Source organism: Asparagus officinalis, chromosome 6, assembly GCF_001876935.1.
Source record: "Asparagus officinalis chromosome 6, Aspof.V1, whole genome shotgun sequence".
NCBI lineage: Eukaryota > Viridiplantae > Streptophyta > Magnoliopsida > Asparagales > Asparagaceae > Asparagus > Asparagus officinalis.
The window spans coordinates 32,116,981-32,133,069 of NC_033799.1; the positions used below are offsets into that span (position 1 = coordinate 32,116,981).

General features: G+C 36.9%; 1 protein-coding gene across 1 annotated transcript; it reads right to left on the reverse strand.

Annotated features, from left to right (window-relative positions):
- LOC109846021 (adenylosuccinate lyase-like) lies at window positions 225-7,240 on the reverse strand. Its single transcript, XM_020415243.1, has 7 exons — window positions 7,088-7,240; window positions 6,241-6,414; window positions 5,928-6,110; window positions 1,618-1,839; window positions 790-906; window positions 539-682; window positions 225-386 (listed from the first exon to the last, which is right to left on the reverse strand). Exons 1-7 carry the CDS (start codon window positions 7,238-7,240, stop codon window positions 240-242), a joined length of 1,140 nt encoding a protein of 379 aa, XP_020270832.1. The 3' UTR covers window positions 225-239.

The window sequence follows — 16,089 nt, forward strand, 5'->3', positions numbered from 1 at the left end:
GGATGTAAATTGGATAGAAATTATGTTGACAGCAAGACAAGAATTCATCTTGAAATGGATCCTCCACATTTCTATGATCTTGTAATTCACAGAATTTAGCATCTTGCATTAGTGACGAATTCAAATTCAACATATGCCCAACCCAAATAGCTAAAGCAAGAACAGAACAAACAACATGCATGAAGCAAAGAACGACGACAGCGGCGCATTTCCTACCAATAACACATCTAGCTTTATATCTAATTCTCTAGTGATAACCATCTCATACAGATTTTACTACTAACCTGAAGCTTCCGGATTCCTTGTAGTGCACTTTTGTATGCCAAGAGAGAATACCCAGATCCAATACCCAAATTCCTCAAAACAGTGGAATCGGTCAAATCCCTCTGTCAATGATTACACATGCAATAAGTATAGTATCACTTTACCAGAATGAGACACTAAAGACGTGTTTTTTGAAATGTGATATAGCACTGAACTTCACATTAGGTACTCCTCAAGAACCATGAATAAGGGTGGAAAAGTAAATGATACACACCTGCATACGAGAGATGGGCAATTTCGAGCTGAGAGCAGATAAAATAGCATTAGCCAAACACAAGTTGCCCTCACTATTCTCAAAATCAATGGGATTAACTTTATGAGGCATAGTTGAAGATCCAATCTCCCCAGCCTTGGTCATCTAGAAAGCAAAATTATCATGAAATTGTTTAGTTCCAAATTGTTAGTTTGGGAGCTAAAATAAGTCCTAATATTTTAGGGGCATGTGGTCAAGCATAAGAAAGTTACCTGCTTAAAATAACCTAACGAAATATAGCTCCATAAGTCCCGATCAAAATCAGTCAGGATGTTATTAAACTGAACAACTGCATTGAAAAGCTTTGCGATATAGTCATGCGGCTCAATCTGCATACGGAGCAAGCAACAGGCTCAGAAAGAGAGTATGCATGCAAGTCAAGTGTCATTCCATTCATAGGCCACATTGACATAATCTTTCAGACAAACAAACTCAACAAAATTATTAGCTGGCGCTGCAATTCCATTATTATTTATGCACTAACTGGTTGGTGTAGAATAGGCTAATTGATAAATGTACTGTAATTCCAAGATAGATGGATAACCTGCAAGTGTATCTACTTATTATCAAGCATGCACATGGTAGTATCTACTTACTACATGAATCACCTTTTGTAAACTCTTGAAACGTGAAATGATAAAAAAAAACCTACATTTCAGTCACCTGAGTCGATTGCAAAACTCATATTAAAGAAAATCCCAAGGCTCTATTAGTTATACACTTATACAGTTTGTATAGTTGCCTAAATCTTCACGAGGACTGTTTACTAGTAAACTAGATCAAGCAGAGAACAATGAATACAAGCAGCAGTGTCAAAAAAGTATCAAGCAGAGAACAAGGAATACAAACAGCAGTGTCAAAACAGGTAAATAAAGTACTCATCCCATTAATGAAACCTATCCAAGTCATCCACAAAGAAAAAACCATATCAAACTCGTCTATGCATTACTTAATTACACAAAAAAAAATCCATCAATCTAAAATGAATCAGATAGGTAAAACCTTGCAAAGAGAAAAGTAGTAGAAGTAAATAAACATGCCTGTGTCACGTAAGGGTTGAAACCTAACCCCAAAGAGGTCACGAACTCAGCTGCAACAGTTGGCCAATCAATATCAGGATATGCAACTTTATGTGCATTGTAGTTTCCAACAGCTCCAGCACACTTGCCCAATAGTTGCACTTCTGTAAAGGTCTTCCCTACTTCACTTAGTCTGAAAGCAAAATTTGCCATCTCCTTTCCTAAAGTAGTGGGTGAAGCAGGCTACAAAGGGAGTTAGAAGATATCAGAACTAAACCACATAAACCTATTACAAAAGCAAATCATTTATTCCTGTAGCATAACGATGAAAATTATCAATATGATATTTCAGCTGCTTTGAGTAATCAACTTAGTATATGTCCGCTTCTAATATTGGCCAAGTCACGCCCCGGGCTGAAGGGCCCATTGGTGCGGTACAAGCCGTGGACCCAACAAGTGTAACGTGTTGTTTGGCTCAATCCACTGCCAAAATTGACTAACCGATGTTACACTTAAATAATTTAAACCACATAAATTCTCACTCATTTCCCGATGTGGGGCTAAATAGGAATGTCACGAACACCCCACCTTACATAAGCGACGTCCTCATCGTGACATAACAATTGGCACATCACGGTATCACTAGGCTATTTGGACTCTAGAGGTGGCTCCCGCCGCACTCACGCAATATAGCACTTAGCCCCGCATAACACTTAGGCCTCGTTTGGTACGCAGGAATGGGGTGGAATGGAATGGTCATTCTCACTTCTCATTCCTTCCTATCAAACACACCCTCTTTTTTAAAGTTAGAATGCTCATTCTCACTTCTCATTAATTCTCACTTTATGTGGGAATGAACATTCCCAATGAAATGATAGGGAATGGACATTCCCACTTAAATGAGAATCTATAAAATATACAATTTTAAAATACGTCCATTCCCACTTCCTTTTATAAATTACACCCAAACGTGAGAATGAGAATGACTATTCCATTCTCACATTAATTCCATCTCATCCCTTCTTTCATTCAATTCTCATTTGAGTCCATTCCCGCGTACCAAACGAGGCGTTAGTTCCACTCTTCTGACTCGCAACTGCTCTGATACAATTTGTCACGCCCCGGGCCGCCGGGCCCATTGGTGCAATACAAGCCGTGGGACCCACTAAGTGTAACACGTTTGGCTCAACCCACTGCCAAAATCGACTAGTTGATGTTACACTTGAGTCTTGGGCTTACCTATTTAAGCAACTTAACTTCTCACTCATTTTCCGATGTAGGACTAAATAAGAGTGTGACAGGCCAGAAAAAAAAAGACAAGATTATATTATTTTTAACCTTCAAATTGAAAAGGTTCCATTTAATTTATTTCATAGCATCAAGCTAAAAACTCATGAAGAAAGGAATGTAGAACATGTCCTGCAAACATATATGAACAAAGATAGACAGTATAATCTTTATCAAACCAGTAAATAACCTAACGAAATATAGCTCCATATGTCCCGATCAAAATCAGTCAGGATGTTATTAAACTGAACAACTGCATTGAAAACCTTTGCGATATAGTCATGCGGCTCAATCTGTATACGGAGCAAGCAACAGGCTCAGATAGAGAGTATGCATGCAAGTCAAGTGCCATTCCTTTCATAGGCCATATTGACGTAACCTTTTAGACAACACAAACTTAACAAAATTATTAGCTAGCGCTGCAATTCCATTTTTATTTATGCACTAACTGGTTGGTGTAGAATAGGCTAATTGATAAATGTACTGTAATTCCAAGATAGATGGATAACCTGCAAGTGTATCTACTTATTATCAAGCATGCACATGATAGTATCTACTTACTATATGAATCACCTTTTGTAAACTCTTGAAACGTGAAATGGCAAAAAAAACCTACATTTCAGTCACCTGAGTCGATTGCAAAACTCATATTAAAGAAAATCCCAAGGCTCTATTAGTTATACACTTATACAGTTTGTATAGTTGCCTAAATCTTCACGAGGACTGTTTACTAGTAAACTAGATCAAGCAGAGAACAAGGAATACAAGCAGCAGTGTCAAAACAGGTAAATAAAGTACTCATCCCATTAATGAAACCTATCCAAGTCATCCACAAAGAAAAAACCATATCAAACTCGTCTATGCATTACTTAATTACACAAAAAAAAATCCATCAATCTAAAATGAATCAGATAGGTAAAACCTTGCAAAGAGAAAAGTAGTAGAAGTAAATAAACATGCCTGTGTCACGTAAGGGTTGAAACCTAACCCCAAAGAGGTCACGAACTCAGCTGCAACAGTTGGCCAATCAATATCAGGATATGCAACTTTATGTGCATTGTAGTTTCCAACAGCTCCAGCACACTTGCCCAATAGTTACACTTCTGTAAAGGTCTTCCCTACTTCACTTAGTCAGAAAGAAAAATTTGCCATCTCCTTTCCCAAAGTAGTGGGTTAAGCAGGCTACAAAGGGAGTTAGAAGATATCAGAACTAAACCACATAAACCTATTACAAAAGCAAATCATTTATTCCTGTAGCATAACGATGAAAATTATCAATATGATATTTCAGCTGCTTTGAGCAGTCAACTTAGTATATGTTCGCTTCTACTATTGGCCATGTCACGCCCCGTGCTGAAGGGCCCATTGGTGCGGTACAAGCCGTGGGACCCAACAAGTGTAACGTGTTGTTTGCTCAATCCACTGCCAAAATTGACTAACCGATGTTACACTTAAATAATTTAAACCACATAAATTCTCACTCATTTCCCGATGTGGGGCTAAATAGGAATGTCACGAACACCCCACCTTACATAAGCGACGTCCTCATCGTGACATAACAATTGGCAAATCCCGGTATCACTAGGCTATTTGGACTCTAGAGGTGACTCCCGCCGCACTCACGCAATATAGCACTTAGCCCCGCATAACACTTAGGTCTCGTTTGGTACGCAGGAATGGGGTGGAATGGAATGGTCATTCTCACTTCTCATTCCTTCCTATCAAACACACCCTCTTTTTTAAAGTTAGAATGCTCATTCTCACTTCTCATTAATTCTCACTTTATGTGGGAATGAACATTCCCAATGAAATGATAGGGAATGAGCATTCCCACTTAAATGAGAATCAATAAAATATACAATTTTAAAATACGTCCATTCCCACTTCCTTTTATAAATTACACCCAAACGTGAGAATGAGAATGACTATTCCATTCTCACATTAATTCCATCTCATCCCTTCTTTCATTCAATTCTCATTTGAGTCCATTCCCGCGTACCAAACGAGGCGTTAGTTCCACTCTTCTGACTCGCAACTGCTCTGATACAATTTGTCACGCCCCGGGCCGCCGGGCCCATTGGTGCAATACAAGCCGTGGGACCCACTAAGTGTAACACGTTTGGCTCAACCCACTGCCAAAATCGACTAGTTGATGTTACACTTGAGTCTTGGGCTTACCCATTTAAGCAACTTAACTTCTCACTCATTTTCCGATGTAGGACTAAATAAGAGTGTGACAGGCCAGAAAAAAAAAGACAAGATTATATTATTTTTAACCTTCAAATTGAAAAGGTTCCATTTAATTTATTTCATAGCATCAAGCTAACAACTCATGAAGAAAGGAATGTAGATCATGTCCTGCAAACATATATGAACAAAGATAGACAGTATAATCTTTATCAAACCAGTAATTATACATGATGTATTAGGCCCATGTAGAAAATTCCAGAGTTTCAGCATGTAATCATTATTTAATTATTTCTATATAAGCCCCCACAAAAAAACTTAACTTTTATATAAAAAAATTTCACCGAAATGACCAGCCAGAAATCTTTTGAGTTATTTCAACCAAAAAAGATCCACCACCAGGACATTAGGGAAAAATTCTTAGTGGAATATTACCCTGTGCACCTTAGATTAAGTTTAACTTTTTAAACTCAAGAGTACTTTGTTTTTCTTTGAGTACTCCCACTTCTCTAATCCTTCTCTAAACGTGCTCTTGTCAGTTGCATCCCTTCTCCATTTGGGATAAATTTCATTAAGAATTTAGGATTGCTAAATAAATTAGTTCATGGAAATAAAAAAGAATTTTTCTTTTTCCTTGAAGCATTCTCTGCATTTTCTTAGTCTAATAACTTCAGATTCTTTTTTTTAATCAATATATACAATAAACTATGTCCTATGTGTAAACACAAATAAAAGGGAAATATAAGATTTTCCATTATGTTTTTATAGCATTAAAGTTTTTGTAGATAACATATAATCAACAAAAAGTTGGTGTTCCGTTATAACAAGAGTTGCCTCTCATCTAGAACTGAAAATACCTGTCCATGAGTGCGAGACAACATGGAGATATGAGCATTTTCCTTCGCTAATTTGCATATTGCATTCAACAACTCAATCATCACAGGAAAAATGACAGTGTTGAACGCCTCCTTCAGTGCCAATGCATGGGCTAAATTATTTATATCCTCTAATGTACAAGCAAAATGAAAAAACTCCAGTACCTAAAAAAGAATTTTGTAGAATCTGATGACAAATATTAAGCATCAAATGAAATCTTTGAAATCACAGTTAGTCATAGTTATAAAAAGAGGAAGCATAGAGTACCCACAACAAGGAACATCAAAAACTCACCTCAGCAATCTCAGCATTGGATTGACATTTCTGTTTCAAGAAGTATTCCAATGCTTTAACATCGTGGTTAGTTACTTTTTCAATCTTTTTCACTTCCAGAGCATCAGCTTTGCTGAAGCCACTAACTATACTTTCTAAATAAGACCTGGCATTCTCACTAAAGCTTTGAACCTCCTTGATTTCAGTATTAACATTTTGCACTAAGTAGCTAACATGAAAATAACTACAGTGGCCAGCTTTGTCAGATCATGATGGGTAATGGAGAAAGAGGTAAACCTTTTTTACTTGTAAGTTACCTCTTTCTCCATTACCCAAAACATGACTACATTATAACAAGTTTTAATGAAGATTGCTACCTATATCAAAGCAGAGGCTGGACGTTTTGTTACATTGTAAAAGAAAGCATACTAATAAGCATGACCTAAATAAACAATGTTCGATGGACTCATACAGAAACTGCTAATACTACATCATATGCAAATTTATTAGAAGAGGGGTATTAATGTCAGATATGCATATCAAATATAAATATCCTAACGGTTCACGGAGCATTTTAGGCACAACTTTAAACCTTTAACTAAGGCTTTAAACCTTTTATCTAAATACCTGAGACATTATGATTTGTAAGCCAGACGGAACAAGGATATCTAATCAACAACAGTTTCTTCATGCTTTACCAGAAACATTTCTTTATCATTCGCTACAAAAATGATTGTATAATCTACATTTAAATATGAAACCACTATTCTTAAAAAAACATAATGTAAGACTAACACTATGCACTGGTGTTGAATATAAAAATACTTATTAAATATGTATTCTTACAGGAGAATTTAATGAAAATTACCTCAACCATTACACGGTAACGGATTAACCCATATTCACTAAAGAATGGGTGCAAATCCTTGACTTTCTGCAAATATCGGCCATCTAAAGGTGATAAAGCCATAATGCTAAAAGACTCAAGATCAACAACCTCCTCTTCACGATGATGCTCCATCTAAAACATTAAAGTTCACACAGCCAAAACATTAAAGTTCACACAGCCAAAACATATTCAACCAGTTGTCCAAATATGAGGAAAATTGAAGAAAACTGATCACCAAAAAATTAGATCATTCCGGATCAAACTTAATCATCATTGAAGATTCACAAGCCCAATTATTGGATGGAATACAGCCACCTATAAATTGGGGACTGCCAAAGGATCATCTCTATTTTTTAAAAAAAATTAAGAACCTGAAATTCAAAATACAACAGTGGAGCCCTACATTACAAATTCAGAAGAAGAAAAAAAAGTGACCTATACCATGTGATATTTATTTTTTACTAAAAGTTTTACCAAAATATTCCCTCCTGTAAACTTATAAAAAATCATATCTTTATTCAAAAATCCAAAATATGCCACTTTTGAGAAACATTTCAAGATTATAGTATATGAGATTTAAGAAAACTTAGCAACGAAATAATCACAAAAAAACAAAAAACAAGCATGCAGTCAATAAAAGGCAGGGGTTGCGTTCGTGAAAATTCCCCAGCCAAGAAACCGGGAATGGAGATCTTTACCTTCGTAGTCGTGCCTCCTTCTGAACTGCTCAACGAAACCCTAAGTGGTTCGAATCGCCGAGGAGGGGTGGGCTGAATCCGAAACCCTAGCTGGCCTGATCGTATGCTGATCGAAGACGAAGAGGGAGAGGAGGAAAAGGGCGGCAAGAAAGTGAACGGGGCTCGAGGGGGTGATAAGAGCTTTTCCATGGAGCAGGGCGTACCTAGGAATTTTAGGGCCCAAGACGAAATATTAGATGAGGCCTAATTGATACAACTCATCAGTGTTACATTAAACGCTGGGCGTCCCTAGGCGCCGGACTTGGCGCCCAGCGCTTAGACGCCTAGACGGGCGCCTAAGCGGTTTCTGGACGATTTTTTTCTTTTTTCTATTTTTAATTGCGATACTTGAAGATAAATATATATATACTCAATCAAAAATGCTCACTGACTTTGTTTTTCTTTTTTTACAGATTATACTTAGTTAAGTAGCAAGCTGCAAGGATGAAGGATCAATCAAATTTCCCAACACAACTACCAAATTAAATATCGATAATTCATTCATTAAATATGTATATTCATATTGTATTCCTATTTTCAAAATTGTGAAGTGTGAAGTGTGGAGTGTGAACAGAAGAAAAAATTAAAGAAAAAAAGAAGTGTGAACAGCAAAAAGGGATTAACCAGAAGCAGGTACCTAGTTTTTAACTCAATATCTGCACTGAGCAAAAAGGGAACCTTTTCTAACATTTAAAAGAGGTAAAACTATCTTTCCCCATATATTCAAAGATACACGAATCATGATATTGGACTCAAAAGGGAACAAGCTGCTGATAAACCCAAAAAACTTGACTAATGAATTCAGTGAGCATCCCAAAAAAACAGAAGCAGCAAACTAACATGACTAATGAATTCGGTGAGCTAATTTGATATGTTAGAGCTAGTATTTAGCTTTTCTTAACAGACTCATTTACATTATGCCTTTCCATCAAACACATCATAAGTTTCAAGTTATTAATCTTTCTTGATTTGCCCATTTACACCATTGTTTAATGTCTGTTCTGTTCATCTTAATTACACGGATGATCTGAAAACACCAAAACCATATTAATGTTAAGTTGTTAACCTTTAAACCAAAAAACTTGAAATCAAAGGTCATCACTGAAGTCTGAAATAGTAAAATGATAAATAAAATAAGAAAATAACATTAAATCCTTTACCTTGTTACAGGAATGAAGCAGACTCCCAAAGGCTTCGAGAATCGAGAGGCTTCGACGAGTTCGAGCTTCGACGAGGAACAGATCGGAGGTTGAAGACGAGCTCAGAGGTTGAAGACAAAGCTCGGAGGTTGAAGACGAAGCTCCGACGAGTTCGAAGACGAGGTTGAAGCTCGGAGGTTGAAGACGAAGCTTCGACGAGTTCGAAACGAGGTTGAAGCTCGGATGTTGAAGATCGAAGACGAGGTTGAAGACGAGCTCGAGCTTCGACGAAGATGAAGACAGTTCGACGAGGTTGAAGATGAGCTCGGTCGATGGAAATTTCTTGCGGCGTCGGGTGAGTGAGAAAATGAGAATTAGGGTTACGTCGGTTTTGGGTTTGGGTTTGGGTTTTTGGTTTTTGGGTTTGGGTTATGGGTTTTGGGTTTGGGGTCTGGGGCTTTAAGCGTTTTTTTTTTTCTTTTCTAAGTGGAGCGGGCCGCTTAGCTTTGGGCGGCCGCATAGCTGCTCCCAGCGCCTAATGGTGGCCGCTCAAGGCACATTTAAACGTCCTGGGCATCGCCTCCGCCTAGGCGGGCGCCTAGGCGGCCGCCCAGGACGTTTTTTATAACACTGCAACTCATAATAGATTTTATCTCATTCTTCTTACCTTTTGAGCTGCAAAATTACTAATTAAAGTATTATATTTAATATTTTTTAACATATTATTTTCGATAGATAATATTGCTAAATCATTCAATCTATCTTGTAACATGGTCGGTCTTAAATAAGATTTTAGTAATTTTAATTTTGAAAAACTTCTTTCAGCGGAAGCAACTGTTACGGGTATAATCAATAGTACACGATAAGCAATACAAGTATTTGGAAAAGAATCTAACCACTTTATATAGTTCAGCACATCAATTGGACTATTAATCTCTACTTTTAAAAAGAAATTTAGGTTGTACGTTCATTTCAATAGCAAGTTCTTTAGTTGAATTCAAAGCAGACATAAAACCATTTTGTCTATAATTTTCTAAATATACAATAAGACCCTTTAATTGATCTATGACAATATCAATATGCATATCTTTAGATTGTAAGATTTTACTAACTGAATTAACAACAAACAGTATGTCATACCAAATATTCATAGCTAATAAGAATTCAAAATTTTCAATCTTATAAATTGCTAAGCTATTAGCTTCACTTTTTATCTTTGGATCTTCACTAATTTCTGCTAATTTAATCAAAACATCTCTTATATTTGGAGCTTAAAATTTTATTGCTTTTAACACTTTCAATTCGACTTTCCCATCTAGTTTGAGATAAAGATTTAACGGATAACTTGCTAATAACAATTAATTTCAAAGAAGAAGTACACGATTTGTGAAGGCACGTTAACCAAAAACACACATAAAATTAAAACAAACAAAAATAAGAAACAAAAGGAGTAAGTTCCAAGTTTAACGTGACTGGTTAACATGGCATTAAAATGAAAGCCACACAGATGTCTTCTTATAACTCTTCTTTCATTAAACCCCTCTGAAGTAACTAGCAAAGCTCTCAACTTTGATATCCATTTGAGATTTCAAAGCCTTTGATGTCAAATTTTTAATCTTTTATTATCTGGGTTTGATCCATTTTCTCAAATTCTGCCATGAATTTTCAAAGCTTGACTATCAAGAACAGTTCTTGGTTTAAAGACAGGGGCGTTGGGAGCTGGAACAATGGGATCTTTCGTCAAGGATTGAAGTGCAATTCTAGGAAATATGCGGGTTTGAGAACAAGTAGGTTTGAGGAGTTGCATTCTCTGTTCTTACCTCAGATGTTACCCAGGATACTGTAGTAAGTGACTTCCTTTAGAAAAGATTTGATCTTTTTCCCTTTCTTTTGGAATCTAAAGGAAACAAAGTTGGCTTCTATAAAACTGAACCCTAAACCCCATGTCTACGCCCAAATCATCTGTTTCAGTTCGTTGCAGTCCAGATTTCAACCCTAATTTCAACAATAATTAGGAAAAATCACTCAAATTACGACTTTCCTAAAGCCAGACCAAGATCAAAAATTCAAAATCGAGACGTCAAACCCATTTTCTATCTAAACATTTAAAACCCGTATCAGAAATCAAAATCGCAGACAGTTGCATGCAAAAATAAATCATGGGTTTTGGAAAAAATCGAAGGAGTTACCAGAAAAATCTCTGTTTTTTTATCCAGAGAGGCTGGCCATTGGCGGCGGTGCCGCGGGAGCGGAGGTGTGGCTAGCGGCGGGAGTAGGAAGAGGCGAAGAACGGGGGGAGACCGGAGCGGAGAGTCGGGAGAGTTTATCAGTTTAATCACTTGATGTTTGAGAGATCGGGACTGAGTTTAATCACTCGATCCTGATGTTTAAGAGAGGAGGCGGTGGGAGGGGGTGGGAGTAAGAGAGAAAGAAATAGGGTTAGGGTTTAGGCTGAGGGACTTAAAGAGTTGAGTTTGGGTGGGCCTTACCCAGGCAGATGTCTTACTTGCCTTAGGGCTTGTTTGGATTTGGAGTGGGTGAAGGGAAGTTAGGGGAACCTACGGGAAGTTAAGTTAAGGGAAGGGAAGGGAATTTCTAAAACTTGTTTGGGAATTAGTAAGGTGAATCAAGGGTAAGTTATTTCACCCCGTTTGGAAAGTGTAATTACGGGAAGGGAAGGGAAGTGAATGTATATAAATTGGCACAAATACCCTCACATATTATTAAGTTATATTAGATTTTGATCTTAGCTAGGGGTAAACATGTCTCTCTATATTTGTTGTATTCCCCCTCTTTACCTACACCACCATTACACACCAAATTGGGGGGGGGGGGGGGAAACACATTGGGGGGGGGGGGGAGAAATCCTGGTATTTTCTCACCTCCTTTCACCTCCCCTCACCCCTATTAACTTCTTATACTTACTTCCCAAACAAGGTTAAAAGTTACTCTCCCTTCTCCTCACCCCCATTACCCTCAATCCAAACGGGGTCTTAAGGTAGGGCTGACCCTGCCATGGAGTTGCAGACGAGATCGAAACCCTAACCCTAGATTTTTAAGGGGGGGATTTGTTCGGGGTTTAGTGGAGCGGGAAAAAGGAGCCGCCTTTTTTTAAGGAATCGGAGAGAGTGAGGAGCGAGCGCCTTGCTTCATTTTATACGCGTTTCATGTGGAGGTTAGGTTCAGTTCATCAGATATTTTCTTTAAAAGGAAGGTAAATGATGGATAATCTAATAATGCATATAGATTTTTGGCAAAACTTTGTTGTAGGTCCCTTATGTGCTAGCTAAAGTATCGTTTCGGATCATTAATATTTAGAAATCATCAACCATAGTCATTAATATTATCATTGTCATCAATATATGTTCTTTTTGCAAACTTTTGTAAAATATTGTTGACGAGATCACATGGCTGACACGTTAGCAAAAATTAGTTGCAAGTTTCATAAAAACGTATATGTTGAACTTGTGATTTCACTAATTTTTTTGCTAAACATGACAGGGTCAGATCATTGTCACGTCAACAAAATCTGATGACGAATGTAATATTAAGAACAAAAATGCCTCAGGGACCCTAAATACGGGACCCAGGGGGCAGGTGAGGTGACCCACTCTAAATGCATGATGCACTGTTCATGAACAGTGCATCATGCATTCCGAGGGGGACACCTCACATGTCCCCCCTTGGGTCCCCTATTTGGGGTCCATATAGCAGCACCCTATCAAGAATCACCACAGCTAACGTTCATGAAATATTAAAAACGCTAATAGTATTTGGGTGGTACGTTCCGTTATAAGTGAAAAAAACTTTACTTGTAGAGATAATCAGGTTGTTTTTGGTACGTCAGCTTGCTTACTGTAAAACAAATAGCTCATTTTTCTTTTCTTTTTTCTTTTTTTCTCTTTTTTTTATTTCTCAAAACTCTTGATACTTATCATAATAATACTCGCATGAGATCCCAAGCTATAGGCACTGTTTCTGAGAAAAGAACAGAATATTAAGCTGATGAAACTTAAGTTAATTCAAGTACTAATGATCAAAACTTGATATAACAGCTATCACGAAATTCAACAGAACAATAAACTTTTTTCTGTCAACAGGTTTTCCCAAATATTTTACTCTTCGAGTTCGAAGCAAACTATACTCTTTTGAGGCACATTAGAGAAAGAACTAGAGTGATTTTTGTTTTTGCATATTTAGATGTTGATTTTGCATATTTTGATGTAATTAGAGAAGCAATTGTATTTCTCGGATCTGGATTCTCTCTACTTATGTGATAATTAAGGAGGGTCTAATTCTCTCAATCTTTACCGCGTATCTCAATAATAATAGATGACATCACGCCACATAAAATTTACACCGGATATTTTGATAGTTGTTTTCAAGTGTACTAGTTGTTTCAAGACCATATGGATGGTAAAGATTGAGAGAGTTAGACCCTCTACCATTGCCACATAACTAAAGAGAATCCAGATCTGAAAGATTTAGTTGTTGTAGGTGTTTTGGTCGAAAGATACTGAAAAACAGGACAACTAGCTGCATCTAAATATGTAAAAAACAAGAAATCTATGTTGTGAACAAAAAGAGAAAATACTAAGGCGGAATCGTCCCACCAATACCAGTATATATACCACACACAGGTTTGTTGATATTTACAGATTCAAGTACCCAGATACTTTATTTCAAAAGGAAAAAACACATGAATATTGTTGAAATCGCATAAAGAAGAATTACTATTGCAGCCTGCGGAAGGGGTACCAACGAAAAAGCAATATAAATATTAGTGTCCAGGTAAACAAACTTCAAATATTTCAAATGAAAACAAACTATCAAGGAGACAATTGACAGAGGAGGGGAACCTGCATGGGGGGAATAAAATCCAATAATCAAATCCCCCCGACTTACAATATAACAACCAAAACATTCTGATTCATGCATGTTGATCACAAATACAAGTACCAGGAGAATACAAAATACATCTCTCAGCCAAAGACGATGCATCTTTCAGCCAAAGACGATGCATGCAGGATCCAAAATACATCTTTCAGCCAAAGACGATGCATCTTTCAGTCAAACCCATGGAGATGCACGTACCATGGTAGCATTTTTGAAGGTTTTGCGCGAATGCAGAACAAAAGAACTGCTGGAAAAAATAGACATCCAAACAACTAGATTTAGTAAAACCTGTACCTTAGTAAATCCACTGAACATCTCCGCAATCAAAAGCCTACAGCACTTAGCCATCATTAATCATGCAGAATGAAGATTATCTACAAAATATAAGTTCTGGGAACATCACGACCGTCGAGGTTGTACCAAGTCCAACTAAGTGCATAAAATATTTCAAACAATTTACAGAAACAGAAAAGTTCCTGGAAACACCATATCCATCCAAAGCATGATATTGACGCAACCAAAAACCAAAGAACAACTGCATGATATTGACGCAACCCAAAACCAAAGAACAACTCGGTGAACAAAATATTTCAAACAATTTACGAAAAATATACCGAAAATTATCAGCAAGCAGTTTGTAGCAAGATCTGCATGCAGGCAGAAGTCTCCTACATGGTCACAGTATGATCGCAAAAGTTCACGCAGAAGGTCGCTGTATCTCATTCCATCAAAAAAAGAAGAAGAAAAACAAACTGGCCTCAGATTACTTAAAGAATGTTGTCATAATATACTAATAGAAGAATCTCCATGAGTTCTTGACTTTCGGCTAGCAATAAGACCTTCTGCAATACTCTAAGCTTCAACTGCCACTAGAATTTCAAAACAATCAATTAGCAGAACAGAGCATAGACTTTATTCTTCAAATCAAAGCGAACTCAAATAATGCTAGGTGATGATTTAAGATAAAATGTGAATTGCTGTAGCTCAGGATTTAGTTGAATCTCAGGTTGCATTTTGGTTCTTTTATTAATCAAATACCATATTAAGGCATCCTTTATTGGTATTAGATTCTTTTTGCATACGCTTTAAGAGCTATTATGCATCTATAAATTCCATTTCCTTGAGGAAAATTCCAAAGTATCCTGCTAATTAATCCTAACAAACATCTGAAAGATGCCAAAATTTCCTGCCATAAGGTATGCATCTTTCATGGAAATCCCAATAGTAACCTTCTGGTAGCTAAATATCTTCCAGATAATACTAAATTTAACAGCTCTAGTTATTCTATACTTAGCCCATCAACCACTACATCTTCAAACCTTCTTCATGCTTAGAGGGGGAAAAACCGCAAATTTAAGCCTGCGGAAATATGGGCAACAAGTTATTGATTCAAGTCAGATCCTCCTTTCACATTTTTCATATTTGCAGTACTGCTCCAAATTCCTATAAAGACTAGAGAACTCTGATGCTAATGTATATTTCCACACAAGTACTCCCAGTACATGAGCTGAAATCCTTTACTGAAGGTTAATCTACCAGCAAAAAGATCTAGAAGTCTTAAGTATGGAAAGAACTTGTGCATTTTTTCTAACTTTATGCAATCATACGAAAGTTTATTATTCAGATCTCTTGTATGAAGTTTCACTCAATAGTTAACATTATTAAAATCGACGAATTAAGTGTTTATATTTGCCAAAAGCAATAACCAGAACTACCAAGTAAGGCTCAAGGCGAAACAAGATTTTGTTTTAGAAGGCAAAACGAGCATAGTTGGATACCCCCTCGATGTAATGCATATTAGTATCCATGAAACATAACCAAAAGAATCAATGCATGAAAGATGCTGCATAAATGAAATCCAAAAGAATGTAACTAGCTTCTATTCCACTAATAAAAGAACAATTCAAAAGAACTGATATATAATTCACCTCTTCCATCAAAGCATATCAGCTCATGATCCGCAGAAAGGGAAGTGTATGAAGTATGAACTCACTTTAACAAAAAACCTTAAAAGAAGAAGTGAACTCAGCTGGTGATTTGAGCTATTCTTCGAACACTTGGCAACGTAATCAATTCCAACTAACAAGCCAGTATATAAAAATGCCAAATTGGTTCCTCCCAAAATGGATATGCACTAAAAACAGTAGGCCATAAGAGAACTGAAATCTGATGCATCCTCATATACAGCATCAAGAGAAGAAATAAACGG